The sequence below is a fragment of the Syngnathus scovelli genome, chromosome 4 (assembly GCF_024217435.2).
Source record: "Syngnathus scovelli strain Florida chromosome 4, RoL_Ssco_1.2, whole genome shotgun sequence".
Lineage (NCBI taxonomy): Eukaryota > Metazoa > Chordata > Actinopteri > Syngnathiformes > Syngnathidae > Syngnathus > Syngnathus scovelli.
In genome coordinates, this window is record NC_090850.1 from 12,912,691 (window position 1) to 12,925,640 (window position 12,950).

Here is a 12,950-nt window from a genome sequence, read left to right on the forward strand (position 1 = left end):
GAACAAGCCACAATATTACAATCGGGTATCTATCTGTAGGTTTACAGACATCAAATCCAAGATCTTTTAGACCCATTTTAGCCATGTTTAGACTAGTGAGGGCGCATAACTCATTATTGTAAAGGACATTTTTGACTTAAGTTCCCCTTTAAGGCCTCATTTTTAAATGTGACAACTTTATTATTATTATTATTATTATTATTGTTATTATTATTATTATTATTATTATTGTTATTATACTATGTTTTAAAGGCAAACTTGTCAGATTGGATCAACTTAAATCATCCAACACAGTACTCGGCAGTGGACACACACAGGCATGCACCAACAAACAACATGCACACACTTGCACACAAATACAGTAATACACAGTGTTATGGCAGATAAGGTTGCTCTGTGCGGCATGCATTGCTATGTGCAGGGGCTTTGAGCCTGCTACTCAACAGGGCTGTTTACGTTTCCCCGCTGAGTGCAAGTTTCCAGGGGGGTGGCTGGGAGGCAGAAAAAGAAAAAGCAAAATGCTCATGAATGTTCTCAAAGTGAAGGGAAATATCTATTTACTAAATTGGAACACAAGCTGTATTCATTCTCTCTGAATTTGCCAAAGAGGGAGGGGAGGGGAGCCTAACATTGTACACTGGTGTTCAAATGTGCAGCTCAAAATCTGAAGCACGAAAATTGAGGCTCTCGCACTGTCGCAATCAATTTGGGAATGGTGTCTACATGACAGTGGCCGAGCGCACACAGGCGGCCCTGTGGCGAGCAGATAAGTGCAAGCGCTTTAGGAGGAGAACACAGGGCAGGGCGAGGAGGCGACTGAGACTGATTTGATGCGAGCCCAACGGTACCTATGCTGCGCTGACCGCTAACACACTGAGATTTGTTCAGACACCAGAATTAACATGAATACAACACTCTACATTTGAATACAACAAAACACAAAATATTCTCATATTGTGTCTGCAAATCAGTAAAACAGATGTAATGAAAAGTTCTTAGTATAAGGCAGTGTGGGACATGAGGCCACAGCAAAGCAAACCTCCAAAGCGACTACAATAAATCAACACCTCACATATTACATTTGCACAAACAAACAAACAGCACAAAACCGTATCTGTCCACTCCCTTGCCTCCAAAATGCCTCCGTTAGCATTTTGTGCAAAACACCTCAGTCAAGTCTTTGCCCTGTGCACTCAGGTGAAATATGAGCCACAGTAAATCATTATTCCTCGGGCCACAGTCTCCAGATGAATGTACTGGAGTGTTGAAGAGTGTGTTTTTCTCCTCTAATGAATTGTGGAATTTAACTTGTGGCAGTGCAAGTAAGATCTGAAGTGTTTATGCGTGCTGGTGTGCGTTTTTGAGATTTACATTTTAGTTTTTTTTTTAAATCACATTTATAACAAGTGACTATATGATTATGGTTGACATTTGGCTTTTTAATTTTGTCTGCCTCGTTTTCCCTTTTGCAAGTCAGTGTGAGTTTCTTCTTCTTAAGACATTGAAAAAAATTTAAGATAGGTTTAGTTTAATAGTTTACTGTCAAACCAAACATGACACAAAGAGAATAACACCTTGAGTATTGAAAACAACCACATAGCTTATACGTTCAGTCTTTGCTTAATGCTAATGCTAATTTGCATCAATGTCACAGTGCTATCACCCATTACGACAAAGACACCAATGGTGCAGCAACACATGGAGACAGATGATATAGTAAAAGTCCTGAAATCTTTATCCTCTTTAAACAACAACTAATATTAGTGCTCTACTGATGAGCTGTGAAGAGTTGAGTCCTCTCTATTAACAGTATGGATGTCTTTCTGTCTTATGCTGACGCCAGGTGGCCAAAGCACAATGGCTATTTGACTGATGCAGTGTATCAAATTATTAATTATATTATTCAATTAAATTATTAAATTATTTTTTATACTGTTTGATTCTAATGTTATTTTATGTTTCATAGATTACAGTATTATGGTGTTTTCCTCATTAAAGTATTTTGAAGAAGCCTGCAATGGATTGATGGCCTTTCCATTCATTTCAATCAAATGAATGACACTTTTATCTCAAGGCAGCGCTGTATTCAATTTTTGATATCACGCACTGAAGATTTTATCGTCAGACTGAAATCTTCAATATAAAACCACTGTATTGTCAAAATAAGAAATGATTCATATTCGATTTAGTCGCAGCGATCACATCCTTGATCATTGACTGATGAATATGATCTTACTTGAATGTAACACAACACCATCAGTATTTTTACTACTGGTTTGACCTCACGCAACACACTGACACAGTTGCTACTCTTCAAGAGCAATAATCCGAACGCTATTGAAAAAGTCTCTTTTGTGCAATGTAACAATTACTGTACATCCAGTCTGAAAGACCATGAATTGACTGTGTGAAAAGAATGCGCTAACATTCAAATCCTACCTTGATCACTGACTCATGTCATTTGCACTTTGTTCACGGCAAACCTTGAAAACTGTTTATGTTTTTGATGTTTTAAGGGCAGAAGGGTCAAAATCTAGTGAGAATAAGCAGTACAGAAAATGAGTGGATAGACAAATGAATGGAGGGGTCAAATTCATCATAATTAAATGGTTAGGAAATAATCTTTGTCATTTTCTTTGTTCAGTTTGTAGCCAATGCCATAGTTTCATCTTTGTCACATTTCTTGATCGTCCGAAATAATGACTAGTGCAACAACAGCAGACACATTTCTGTTTCTCTTGTGTTTGAATATCAGGGCCATTGGCATTCACGTGGAGTGATATGTTTAGGTTGAGTATCTATCTTGACTCAGATGAAGTATCTTCTTACCTTGTCCAGTGTCACGGACAGACACTGAAGTGCTGAAGCTTTTATATTAACATAATTAAACTGAAGAGTGTAGCTTCCTCTATCATCAAAATATTAGTCTCCATCAGTGTACAGCTGAACTGTGCAAAATGAAGTGGGCTAGTATTAATAAACACTTCAAGTTCCAATCTGAAGATCTGTTGGGGCCCCTTAAATTGTTTTAATTCAATAATATAACCCAAACATTGCAATGTATATAAGGTCATACCTATGCATACAACGTATGACACCTCCCGAGTACACACACTTAAGGAGCGTTAAAAACTGAGACGATCAGACTTTTTCAAATTGTATCTCACCATGTTCATACAATAAAAAGTCCGACTATTGCTGCAGAGTAATGCCTGAAAATGTTGGCACTGCAACAGGATAAGTGAAAGACTATATCCATTTGGTATTTCAGGGTGAAGTTTTTTTGAGCTGCCGATTATTCCATTCAAAATCCTTTAAGCGGTTTTTCAACCAGTCTTTTGGTTTTCATGGGAAAGAATTGACAAAGAGTCAGTTGACGGTTGACTTCATGTGTGTGCATTTATGCATGACAAGCACGCAGCTTCTTTTGATTGAACATGTTCGAGAGAAGCGGTGAAAAGAACATACACCAGCTAAAAGATAATCTAAGATAAAATAAGCGATTATGTTCAGTTGAGGCAGTCTACTGTCGTATCACATACAAAGATTTAAATTTTCTTAGTCTAGGGTTGGAACATATGCACACATTTACCAAGCTGGCTGAGTAAGAGACAAAGACATTCCAGGAGCACGAAAAAAGAAACAGTTCCGATCAGGTTATAATGGCTCAGCTGTCCTACTAACTAAGGGAAAGGAAGAGAATAGGGCGCCTTGTGATTTTCCCCCTTTTCACCCTCGGCCTCCCTCGCTTTTCTTCTTTTTTTGTGTGCCTGAATCTTTTATCTGTGTTATTCACTCGGGACTCTTCAAAGTAACAAGCCTCCTTCTTTTTCCCTGTCCTGGACTTGGAACCCAAATTAGAGACTGCTTGATTAGAGCAGAGAGGAGGGAGCTAAAGAGAGAGGGAGATGCGAGTATTGGACAGAACAAATCGCACCCCTACAAAGTGCCTTTTATCCAAAGACCCCAAGGCTCAAATACCCCCATTCCTCCCCGAGCAACCATGGCTCTGCTTGTTTTCCTCTTATCATTTATTTAGTCACCCATTGCTGTTTTCTGCCCTACATCGTGACGTTTAAAAGAAGCGGGACTGTCAAAATGTGACTGCTGAGGAGGGGACTGGGCCTGAGCACACAGACTCCTTTTCCTGCGTGTGTCAATTTAGAATGTCTGGGACCGCAGACAGTCCAAGTCTGAGCACACTATCGAGGGCCATTCCATCTGTATTGTCCTGCTGGGGCGCACGTATCAATGAGGAAGTTGAGACAGCATGTTAGATGGAGCCTCGTGTCCACATTGCTTCACATAGTGCCGATTTCTGGGCTGTCAGTCCGCAATCTTTGGCGCAATTTGAGGAGACATGTTAACGGGCAGACCCCAGCCCCAGCACTGTTAAAAGCCATACAATATGCAGGAAACGGCCTCCTTTGTCGGCAGGCTGCTCAGACACAGACCACAATTTTCCTCTTCTGCACCACCCAATAAAACTTTTATCTGCATTTTAAAGCTCATCCATAATTTAGAGCAGGATGAAAGAGATTTTTATACTAGCCAGTAAACAAAAACATATGCGCTTGATTTACTTCTGATCTCTTTGGGTATAACGCTCGTGTTTTCATTCTTAAGGTTATTCTTAAGGTGCATTGCTATCACGTGTGAAAGAGCGAAAAGAGCGAAATGAGTAAATAGCACGAACGGGCCGGGCCGTCTGGGCTTCCCACAATTCAGCTCACCCTTTTCAACAATGGGCCCTCTGTTCATATTCTCTTAAGAGTCTGGACAGGACATTGAGTGGAAAGCGCCCAGCGGATCCTTTTGTAGCTCGTTAGCACCGCATTACCACAGCCACACAAGTAGATGTACTGTACACGTGATTATTTTTGCCACTTTGAGTTTTCATCTTCAGTGCGGACATTCCTGAATTACCGACTGTTCGTCGGTAATGTGTCGTTTGGTCTATTAGCCTCCATATGATTTTCTTCCGCCCTTCCTTTGTGGATCACGCGTTAGAATTTGCTAGTCCCTTCCGACTACGGCTGTTATTTATTGCGGCGGTGCTTGATGCATGTCGCTGGTGACCTGTGATAGCACAGACACTAGCAAAGGTTAAAAAAATTGGTAGCGATTGCATCAATTTTACAGATAAGCCATTCACAACAAGTCTAGTCGGGTGAATAAGAAGTCAATTCAAGCTGCACGCAGGCCGAATGAATAGCTGCTTTTAGGTGCTTTTTTTTTTTTCATAAGAAGTATAAATGGAGAATTGCCGCTCTCTTCCACTGCAGCAGGCAAGCGAAGGAAGAGCGAGATGAAGTGAAGTTCATACGAGCCAGCCAGTAAATTGCCTTGAATGGCTTCTGGAGGTTGACAGGCCCTATTAAGACAAACAGCTTTCCTCATCGGAGAGATAAAATAAATCAGGTGTTTAGTCAAATTAAAATAGTTTGAGTGGAGAGGGCCCCTGGGAGCTCTCGCAGAAACACAAGACAGATGTGGCCAGGGACGAGAGGAAGACACCCAGGAAAGAATCAGCTTGTGCTGGCCCCAGGCCAGCTTTCCCTGCACAGTTTTCTTATATCACCACGGCTTTATACCGTTCTCCCTCCTCTGTCACTTCTCTCCACAAACAGCTTGCCACACAGGAGTTCAGTCGGAGGAGAGTGAGTTACTGTCCAGCCTCTCGCTGGCAATTATGTTGGCTGTGTAAGTCAATGGTGGGATCACTTAGCATTGATTAGGCGGATGGAGAGAGCAATGCAACTGAGCAGTGTGGACCGCCAAAGACTTGAACATATATGCAAACATTGCCTGTTGGTGTCTTGGCTGCATGTTTCCTCAGTTTGTCAGTTGGATGGCTGGATGTGGAAATCGATCAAAATAAGCGAGCACGCCTAAAATGTGTGAAATGGCTGCGCGGTTAATTTTGTGTGCCTTTTGAGCCGTATATGCAACTAGAGCTTAGGATGGCTTACTTGGAGCCAGCCACAAGAAGGAATCATGCCATATTGTCCAAGACAAAAAGCGATAGCTGTCTTTTCGTTGACTCTGTATTATTTGGTTGCCTTTCTCACTAACGCATCAAGTCCATTTGTTTGGAATTCTTTGTTGCGCTTCATTTTGGCAAAAACTATAAGACAAACCCATCAGTCTCCACGACCTTTACACCTGTTCCCGAGAGCTGGAGCAACCTACTAAGAGTGAACATCATAATCTTTGGCGATTTTGAGTAACGTGAACACCGTGCACAATCTGTTAGCGTGAGCTGCAGTGTGTGGATTTTTTTCCAACCCTTCATGTTCTGACTTTTCTTGACTGGAGCTGCCATCTGAGTTTGGCAGCTCCCTGCAGCTCTTTTCCTACACAAGGAACAATAGCTTCCTTTTATTCTTCTAAAAGCTATGACTACCAGCTCCAATCAAATGGCCCATTACAGACCGTGTGACCTTAACACTGCTGCAGTCAGGTTCGCTGCGTGCAGTTTTCTTTGTACGACATGTTGTGTATGATACAATAGGCCAACATAATGATCGCTATGGTCAGCGGTACACACTTAGCTAAGGCACTTTAAAGTCGGCACTTTATTATGAAGCATTCAGCTGGCTTGTTGGCTTTTGTCACAACTACAAGGAAAATAGGTATGGCCATTTTTCTTCCACATCTAGATCTGACCCACCCTATGGCTGTCTTTTTTTTCAGCACATGCTTGTCCATCTTAGCCATTCTTCTGCATCCTGCTCTCATCCTCCATCGTCCAACTTCGCTCACCAGTATATCTGTCACCCTCCTCATCCTGTAGCCCTCTTTGTCTCTAGAACGTTCGGATGTGGCTGTCTCTCTGATGAGCTTTTTTCTGATCCTATTTTAGCTGGTCACATCTAAAGAGAACCTGAGGATCTTTATCTCCAGCAGCTTTAAATCTACCTGCCATTGCCTCTAAGCCGTACATCATGCCTGGCCTCACCGGTGGCTTATAAACTTTTGCCTGAACCTTGACCGAGATTCTTCTATCACATAACGCACCCATTTTAATCTAACAAATGTACCTCTCTCTATCTATTCTTCTTAGGTACTCCCGAGAGCCTGGCAGAGAAGGAACACCAGCTCTCCACAATGATCAGTCAGCTGATCAGCTTACGAGAGCAGCTCCTGGCCGCCCACGATGAACAGAAGAAGCTGGCCGCCTCTCAAATGGAGAAACAGAGGCAGCAAATGGAGTTGGCGCGTCAGCAGCAGGAGCAGGTAAGTGCCACCTGTCCACGCCTTGGAATACTGCATTCACTCTTGAAGCTGTTTTCCCTAGATATTCCATTTCCTGTTGGTGATAACAGGCACTAAACACATTAGAACTGAAGTGCCACTTAACATGCACTTTCGTTTTAAATTGCCTTGTGTATAAATAAAATCTCACACCATACAAGCAAATGGAGACAACATAAGATTTGGTAGCTGCAACTTTCTATATAGCTTTGGATATTTCAGTCATGCTCTCCCGCACACGTTTATGCTCTACAGCAGGAAAAACATTATTATGACTTGTACTAGGAAATGCAATGGGATGTGAGAATTAAATGTTATATCAACATGGATGTCCTCTAGATCTTATAAATTGGCTCCTATTAGAACGAGGCTGGCATTAGATTTGCGGCACAAATCAGGCCAATGAGCCATATTGTACAAATCAGCAAATTAGCACAGGCCATGAAGTGTGTTAATGTCTGGGAAGAAATAAGGACACAAACTATCCACACGGGCGACACTTTTATTATCAGCAGCCAGCCTAATGGCTATGAGTCAATTATCAGCAAGGAGTTCACTCAGAGTTTTCTCAGCACCCTCACAGACCTTGCTGGGCTAAATGAACAGATTGACCATATACCTTGAAGTGATGCATTTGCTTAAAGTACACTAATAATACATTAACTGTATTGATTTCTTTTTCAATCCATGATGTTCATTTGCAAACTACATTCAACTCTGTGGACATTGTGACATTAAGGAACAGTCGCATAAAAGGTTTTATTCTTTCGTCTTATTTGAAATGGGAGCAATATTAATGCGGTGGGGGAGGAGGAAGAGAGGCAGGCCGAGGGAGCCCGCTGAGAGCTAGAATGTCATCAAGCCATCAGCATACAACACAGTAATTAGCTGTTGACACTCGTGAGGGAGCCAGCACAAATTAATCTTGACACATTTGCAGACGGACGATAGCTTACAGTGAACACTTTGTAATTATATTTAAAAATGAAAATTAAATGACACTTAAAACTAGGTTGTCATGCTCAATCAAGCAGGCATGTCGGGAAGGAGACTGCTGGAATGAGATGGATTACTGTGTGCCTGATTGTCACTCAGACATTGCTAGAGGGACCTTGGTTTGTCTGTCCCTTAAATCATTTAGGATGCGCTGCCACTACTTTGACAATGTGGTTAACACTTCACTACATATTTATGATTTAATAGCTTTATAAAAACAGCATCTTGCTTTCAAGAAAAATATTTGGTAAAATAAGTTTTTTTTTTGTATTTGCCCTATTGTGATTCAGTATCAGTATCAAGTATAGCTCAACACTAATATATATATGTATCTATAGTAAACTTGCGAGTGCACCCTAATGTCTTTCACCTGATTCTTTATGCATTTCTCATCTCATTTCTGCTTTCTAAACAGATTGCCAGACAACAGCAGCAGCTTCTGCAGCAGCAGCACAAGATCAACCTTCTTCAGCAGCAGATTCAGGTCAGTTCGTACTCAGAAACCATAACTACACAGGGAGGTTATTCATCTGCACTGATGGACCATTTAAAAAAAAAAAAAAAAGAAAACATCTTCATATGCTTCTCGCCTTCTCCACACAAACTACATGCACATTGTGACCACTTGCTTGACACCATGCATAACACATCTCAACCAATCAAAATTTAGAGGTAATATTATCTATCCTTAAATGTTGTGTATTATAATTAAGGTCAAGTTCAATCAATCGATATTAACGCTTTGAAATCTGGTTTTACATTATAACATAAGACAAAGATAAGGACATTCAAACATTGCCCCATCCCCTCCCAAAAAATACCCAGCTAATTTTTCTGTCTGCTGTAAAGTCAAACAAATCCTAATGGACAAAATAGATTACTGTAAAACAATGTAATTTTGAACTTTATTGTTGTGATATGTGACCAAAACAAAAATGATTTTGAAAATCTTTTGTATATCAGATTTAGCATTAGTCTCTAAAACCCAATATCTGTAGGGCCCTCATTATAATCTAAGTCACTTAACACTTATTCACATGAATCATTGGGTGAACTGTGGGGTTTTGGGGTGCCATGAAATAATGAAATACAGGAGAGAATAATTAGCACATCTTAATTAACAGAAAGAAAGTAACAGGATCTAATGAGTAGATGGGAGCAGACCCTGGAGGTGGGCGACATAAAAGGGGCTGGTAAATGCCTCTGAAAGTCAGGAAGTCTCACAAGGCCGACATGGCACACTTTGGCAGAAGACAGGATTTATTGCCATTCTGCCGCATGGTTTCTTTCTTCCATTCCTTCATCTTCACAGTTATCAGTTAGCTTTTGTGCATGCCTGATGTGATACAGAATGAACTGCTGGAGTTAAAGACCACCCAGGCAGGGCATTGGTGGCGAATGCAGTGCGTACTCGGCGCCTCAGGGCCGATCGCTTGATGTGGTCAAGGTTGCAAGCCTCCCTGGCTAAATGAGGCTGATGCAAAGCATGCAAGATATGTGTGCACATTTCTCCACTTTTGTGTCTCCTTTCAATCATCACTTTAATTGTGCCAAAGTTAGTCTTCTAAATATTTACAATATTTGTGGTATCTTGAATGTTCATCAGCCTTGAGGCATTTGAGCACAGTCAAAAAAAGGCTGCAGACAAACTACATGCTAAGTTACTATACTCTACATTTATTATAAATCGACATTGGTCGTTTGTCTTGTAAAGAGTAAAAGACCAACCAACATATTAAAGAATTTTCAGTCATACCAATGTAGTGCCTGAAACATTTCAAAAATGTTAAGAAAGAAAAAGTGCTGTTGTCATTCTTGTTGCAACATATTGGCACATGCAGTATATACCTGTTCAGGGATCTTTGGAAGGTCAACAATTTCTTAATAAGCGGCCACTTCTATAGTGCTTGCCCTAATTAGCATTGCCAGTGAGCTGGAGCCTACACCAGCAGACTTTGGGCGAGAGGCGGGGTACACCTCAAAAGCATTGCACATTCAACAAAGAATTGTACATGCAAGCATGGCGAATATGAGAAAGCTGAGATTCAATCGAGAGACATACACCCTAACCAAATATTTTTACAGCCTAAAATGGCTTACATTGCATCCCACTAAGCGCAATCAAAACACACCAAAAAAATCTTAGAAGCACTCTCAAATGAAGTACCATATACTACACTCGTGAGTATTGGTATTAGTGCTGTCATGAAGGGCCCTCCACTTGAGAGGGCGCATCCTTAATTCATCTCACTTTTAGTGGCCTCTACTTAGTTTAGTCATGTAGTTAAAGGTAAATGACACCTGAAAATTCCACTTGATGCCACTTTGAGAGCATGGATTTCATCCCAAATATTCATCTCCATGCACTTGAACAGATAGAGCAGTTTTGAGCCACAGGTTCTTTGACTGCATTACATTTACTCTTTCTTTGCTTAGATTATAGACAAGTGGTTTTTTTCAACCACAGTTGTGCTAAATATCTCAAATGTGGTGACAGATCCTCAAAAAGAGGAGATAACAAACCAGGCCATTCTGCTTTCATTAAAAAAGCCATTTGAAATTATGGGCCAATCGATTGGACGATTCTAGCCCTTAAAATCGGCAAAATCAGCCATTGATTTCATATTGTATATTTTAAGACATACACGTTAAAACAGAAAACAAATATAAGAATGCCGGAAAAAAAATCCAAAAACATTTTCAAACGCTTTTTTTAAAATGAGTTTTTCTTGAATTTTATGTTTGGTGTGGTATAAACATATTTTTCTTTTTTCCTTGTTTTTCCACAATGCATTCACAATGGCCATCAAATTTCACTCTGCTCAATATCGGAATTAGACTAAAAAATCCTTATCGCTCTCCGCCTCCTTAGACTTAATTAATCATCTAAACACGCTTCCAGCCTGTAAAGCACAGACCTTTAGCAGAGTGATAAGTGCCGTTGAGGGATTTAGTTAGGCTGCTGCACACTTGGAGAGCATTAAACTTTATTGAAGACGTCAAAGGCCATCAACGTCCTTCTGTTTTGGCTTGAGGGAGGAAACTTAAAATAATGCATCATGCTGGAGGCATCATATTGATGAGGCAAGCCATCACATCAGTGCAAGTCATAAACTGCCCAGACAGTATAACCACGGGTGCTGCAACCTGAGACTGTTGTTGACAAGCTACGTTTTTTTCTTTCAAGGATTTTTTTTTCTTTTTTTCCTCTTCGGTGGATCGAAGGGAATCTGACAGAAGTGAGTCGCTTTTAGGTTTAGTTAAAGAGGTTGAGAACAAGGCTGCGTGCAGTTTAATCAAGTGGCTGCTCTCTTCATCCTTACTCGCTCTTCTTACAAGAGCGACGGGGGGATTTAGGCTTTGTCCTCCGGGATTACAATGTCACTTGTTTTAAAGATAGCAGATGTTTCGATTGCAATGTTAGGGGCTTATTGAAAATGTCAACTGACAGCTTTGTGTGTTATTTTTTCCTCTTCAGTCAGTCGATCCTTGTTTTTGGCATTTATTCAATCCTACGATGAGATTAGCTTGGAGTTGATTTAGACTAGAGTTGTTGGCACGATTTTATGTCACACGTTACAAATAAACATATATATTAGCAAAGGAGGGATTTATCCCGAAGTTAACTGTGTTGTTCTGAAATTGCAACAATAACGAGCAAACTAGACTTACCCTATTTTATTTTGCCTCATATCCCCAACACACATTTAACTATGTTCCCCTCTGCTGGACTGTAAGCACATTCACAGAAATGACAACACGGGACACCACACACTGATACAAACATCAAGAGAATAAATAGTAGCTCAAAGGTCAAGCTGAACTTTATCTTCGCCAACAGGCGGGAGAAAGCACATGAAACAGTGGAATGGTTTTAATCACAACAACCAAAAATACAAGGGCGCCTTCTAAGTAAAAATAAAAACATGACACCGCTGGTTTGAAATGAGCCCTTATTGTGCCAACTGTGACAAGTTCCACAGATGAAGAAACTTTGTAAGAAAAGCAAAGTCAACTCATGTTGCAATATTTTCATATTGCACACATATCCTAACCTTACCCTCTTGCGCTTTTATTCCCATAAAGACAGGTTGTATGTGTGTCATGTTCACACACAAAAAAATCCAGCAAAGATTAAGGGAAAAATAGACTGTTGCATTGATGTGCAGGGCACGCAAACTGTTTGAAAGTTATTCTAATTTTAATGGGGGAAGTAAACAGCAGGGGATATTTACATCCATGATAGGAAAAAAGGTGAGGTACTGTTCAGGTAGTTTAAATGATCACAGGGTGGTGTAGTAATTGCATAATAATGTAGGGTTAATGTGTGAGTGTGTTCTCATGCTTTTGTTGTCTTGCCAGCACAATGACTTGGAGAGATGAAAAAAAGTCCCCCAATTAGTGAAGCTAGATTTGAACAGTAAGGATCATAATAAGAGAATAACAGCACAGAGAAATGATAACATACTTATGTTGATGATGTACGTTCTCCTGCGAGTAGGATTGTGTGGAAGGGGGTTTGTGCGGAGAGGGGCTTTAACATCCCAGTCAACCACATTTGGCATGCACCCATGGAGGCTCAGTCCATCCCCTTCAGCCCCCATTTAAGGAGACTGTTAGCTGATGAAGATGTGTACATGCAAGAGTGAAGATAAAAGAAAACCATGACCTGACTCATTAGCCCCTGTGATTTAATA

At 40.6% G+C, this 12,950-nt stretch overlaps 1 protein-coding gene across 5 annotated transcripts in view; it reads left to right on the forward strand.

Annotated features, from left to right (window-relative positions):
- sox6 (SRY-box transcription factor 6) overlaps positions 1-12,950 on the forward strand; it is a 124,843-nt gene that overhangs the window by 62,124 nt on the left and 49,769 nt on the right. For all 5 annotated transcript variants that reach the window (XM_049719004.2, XM_049719008.2, XM_049719003.2 and 2 more), the window contains 2 exons: positions 7,067-7,239; positions 8,669-8,737. In XM_049719004.2, coding sequence (XP_049574961.1) covers positions 7,067-7,239; positions 8,669-8,737 — 242 coding nt within the window. The remainder of the gene's footprint in view (positions 1-7,066; positions 7,240-8,668; positions 8,738-12,950) is intronic.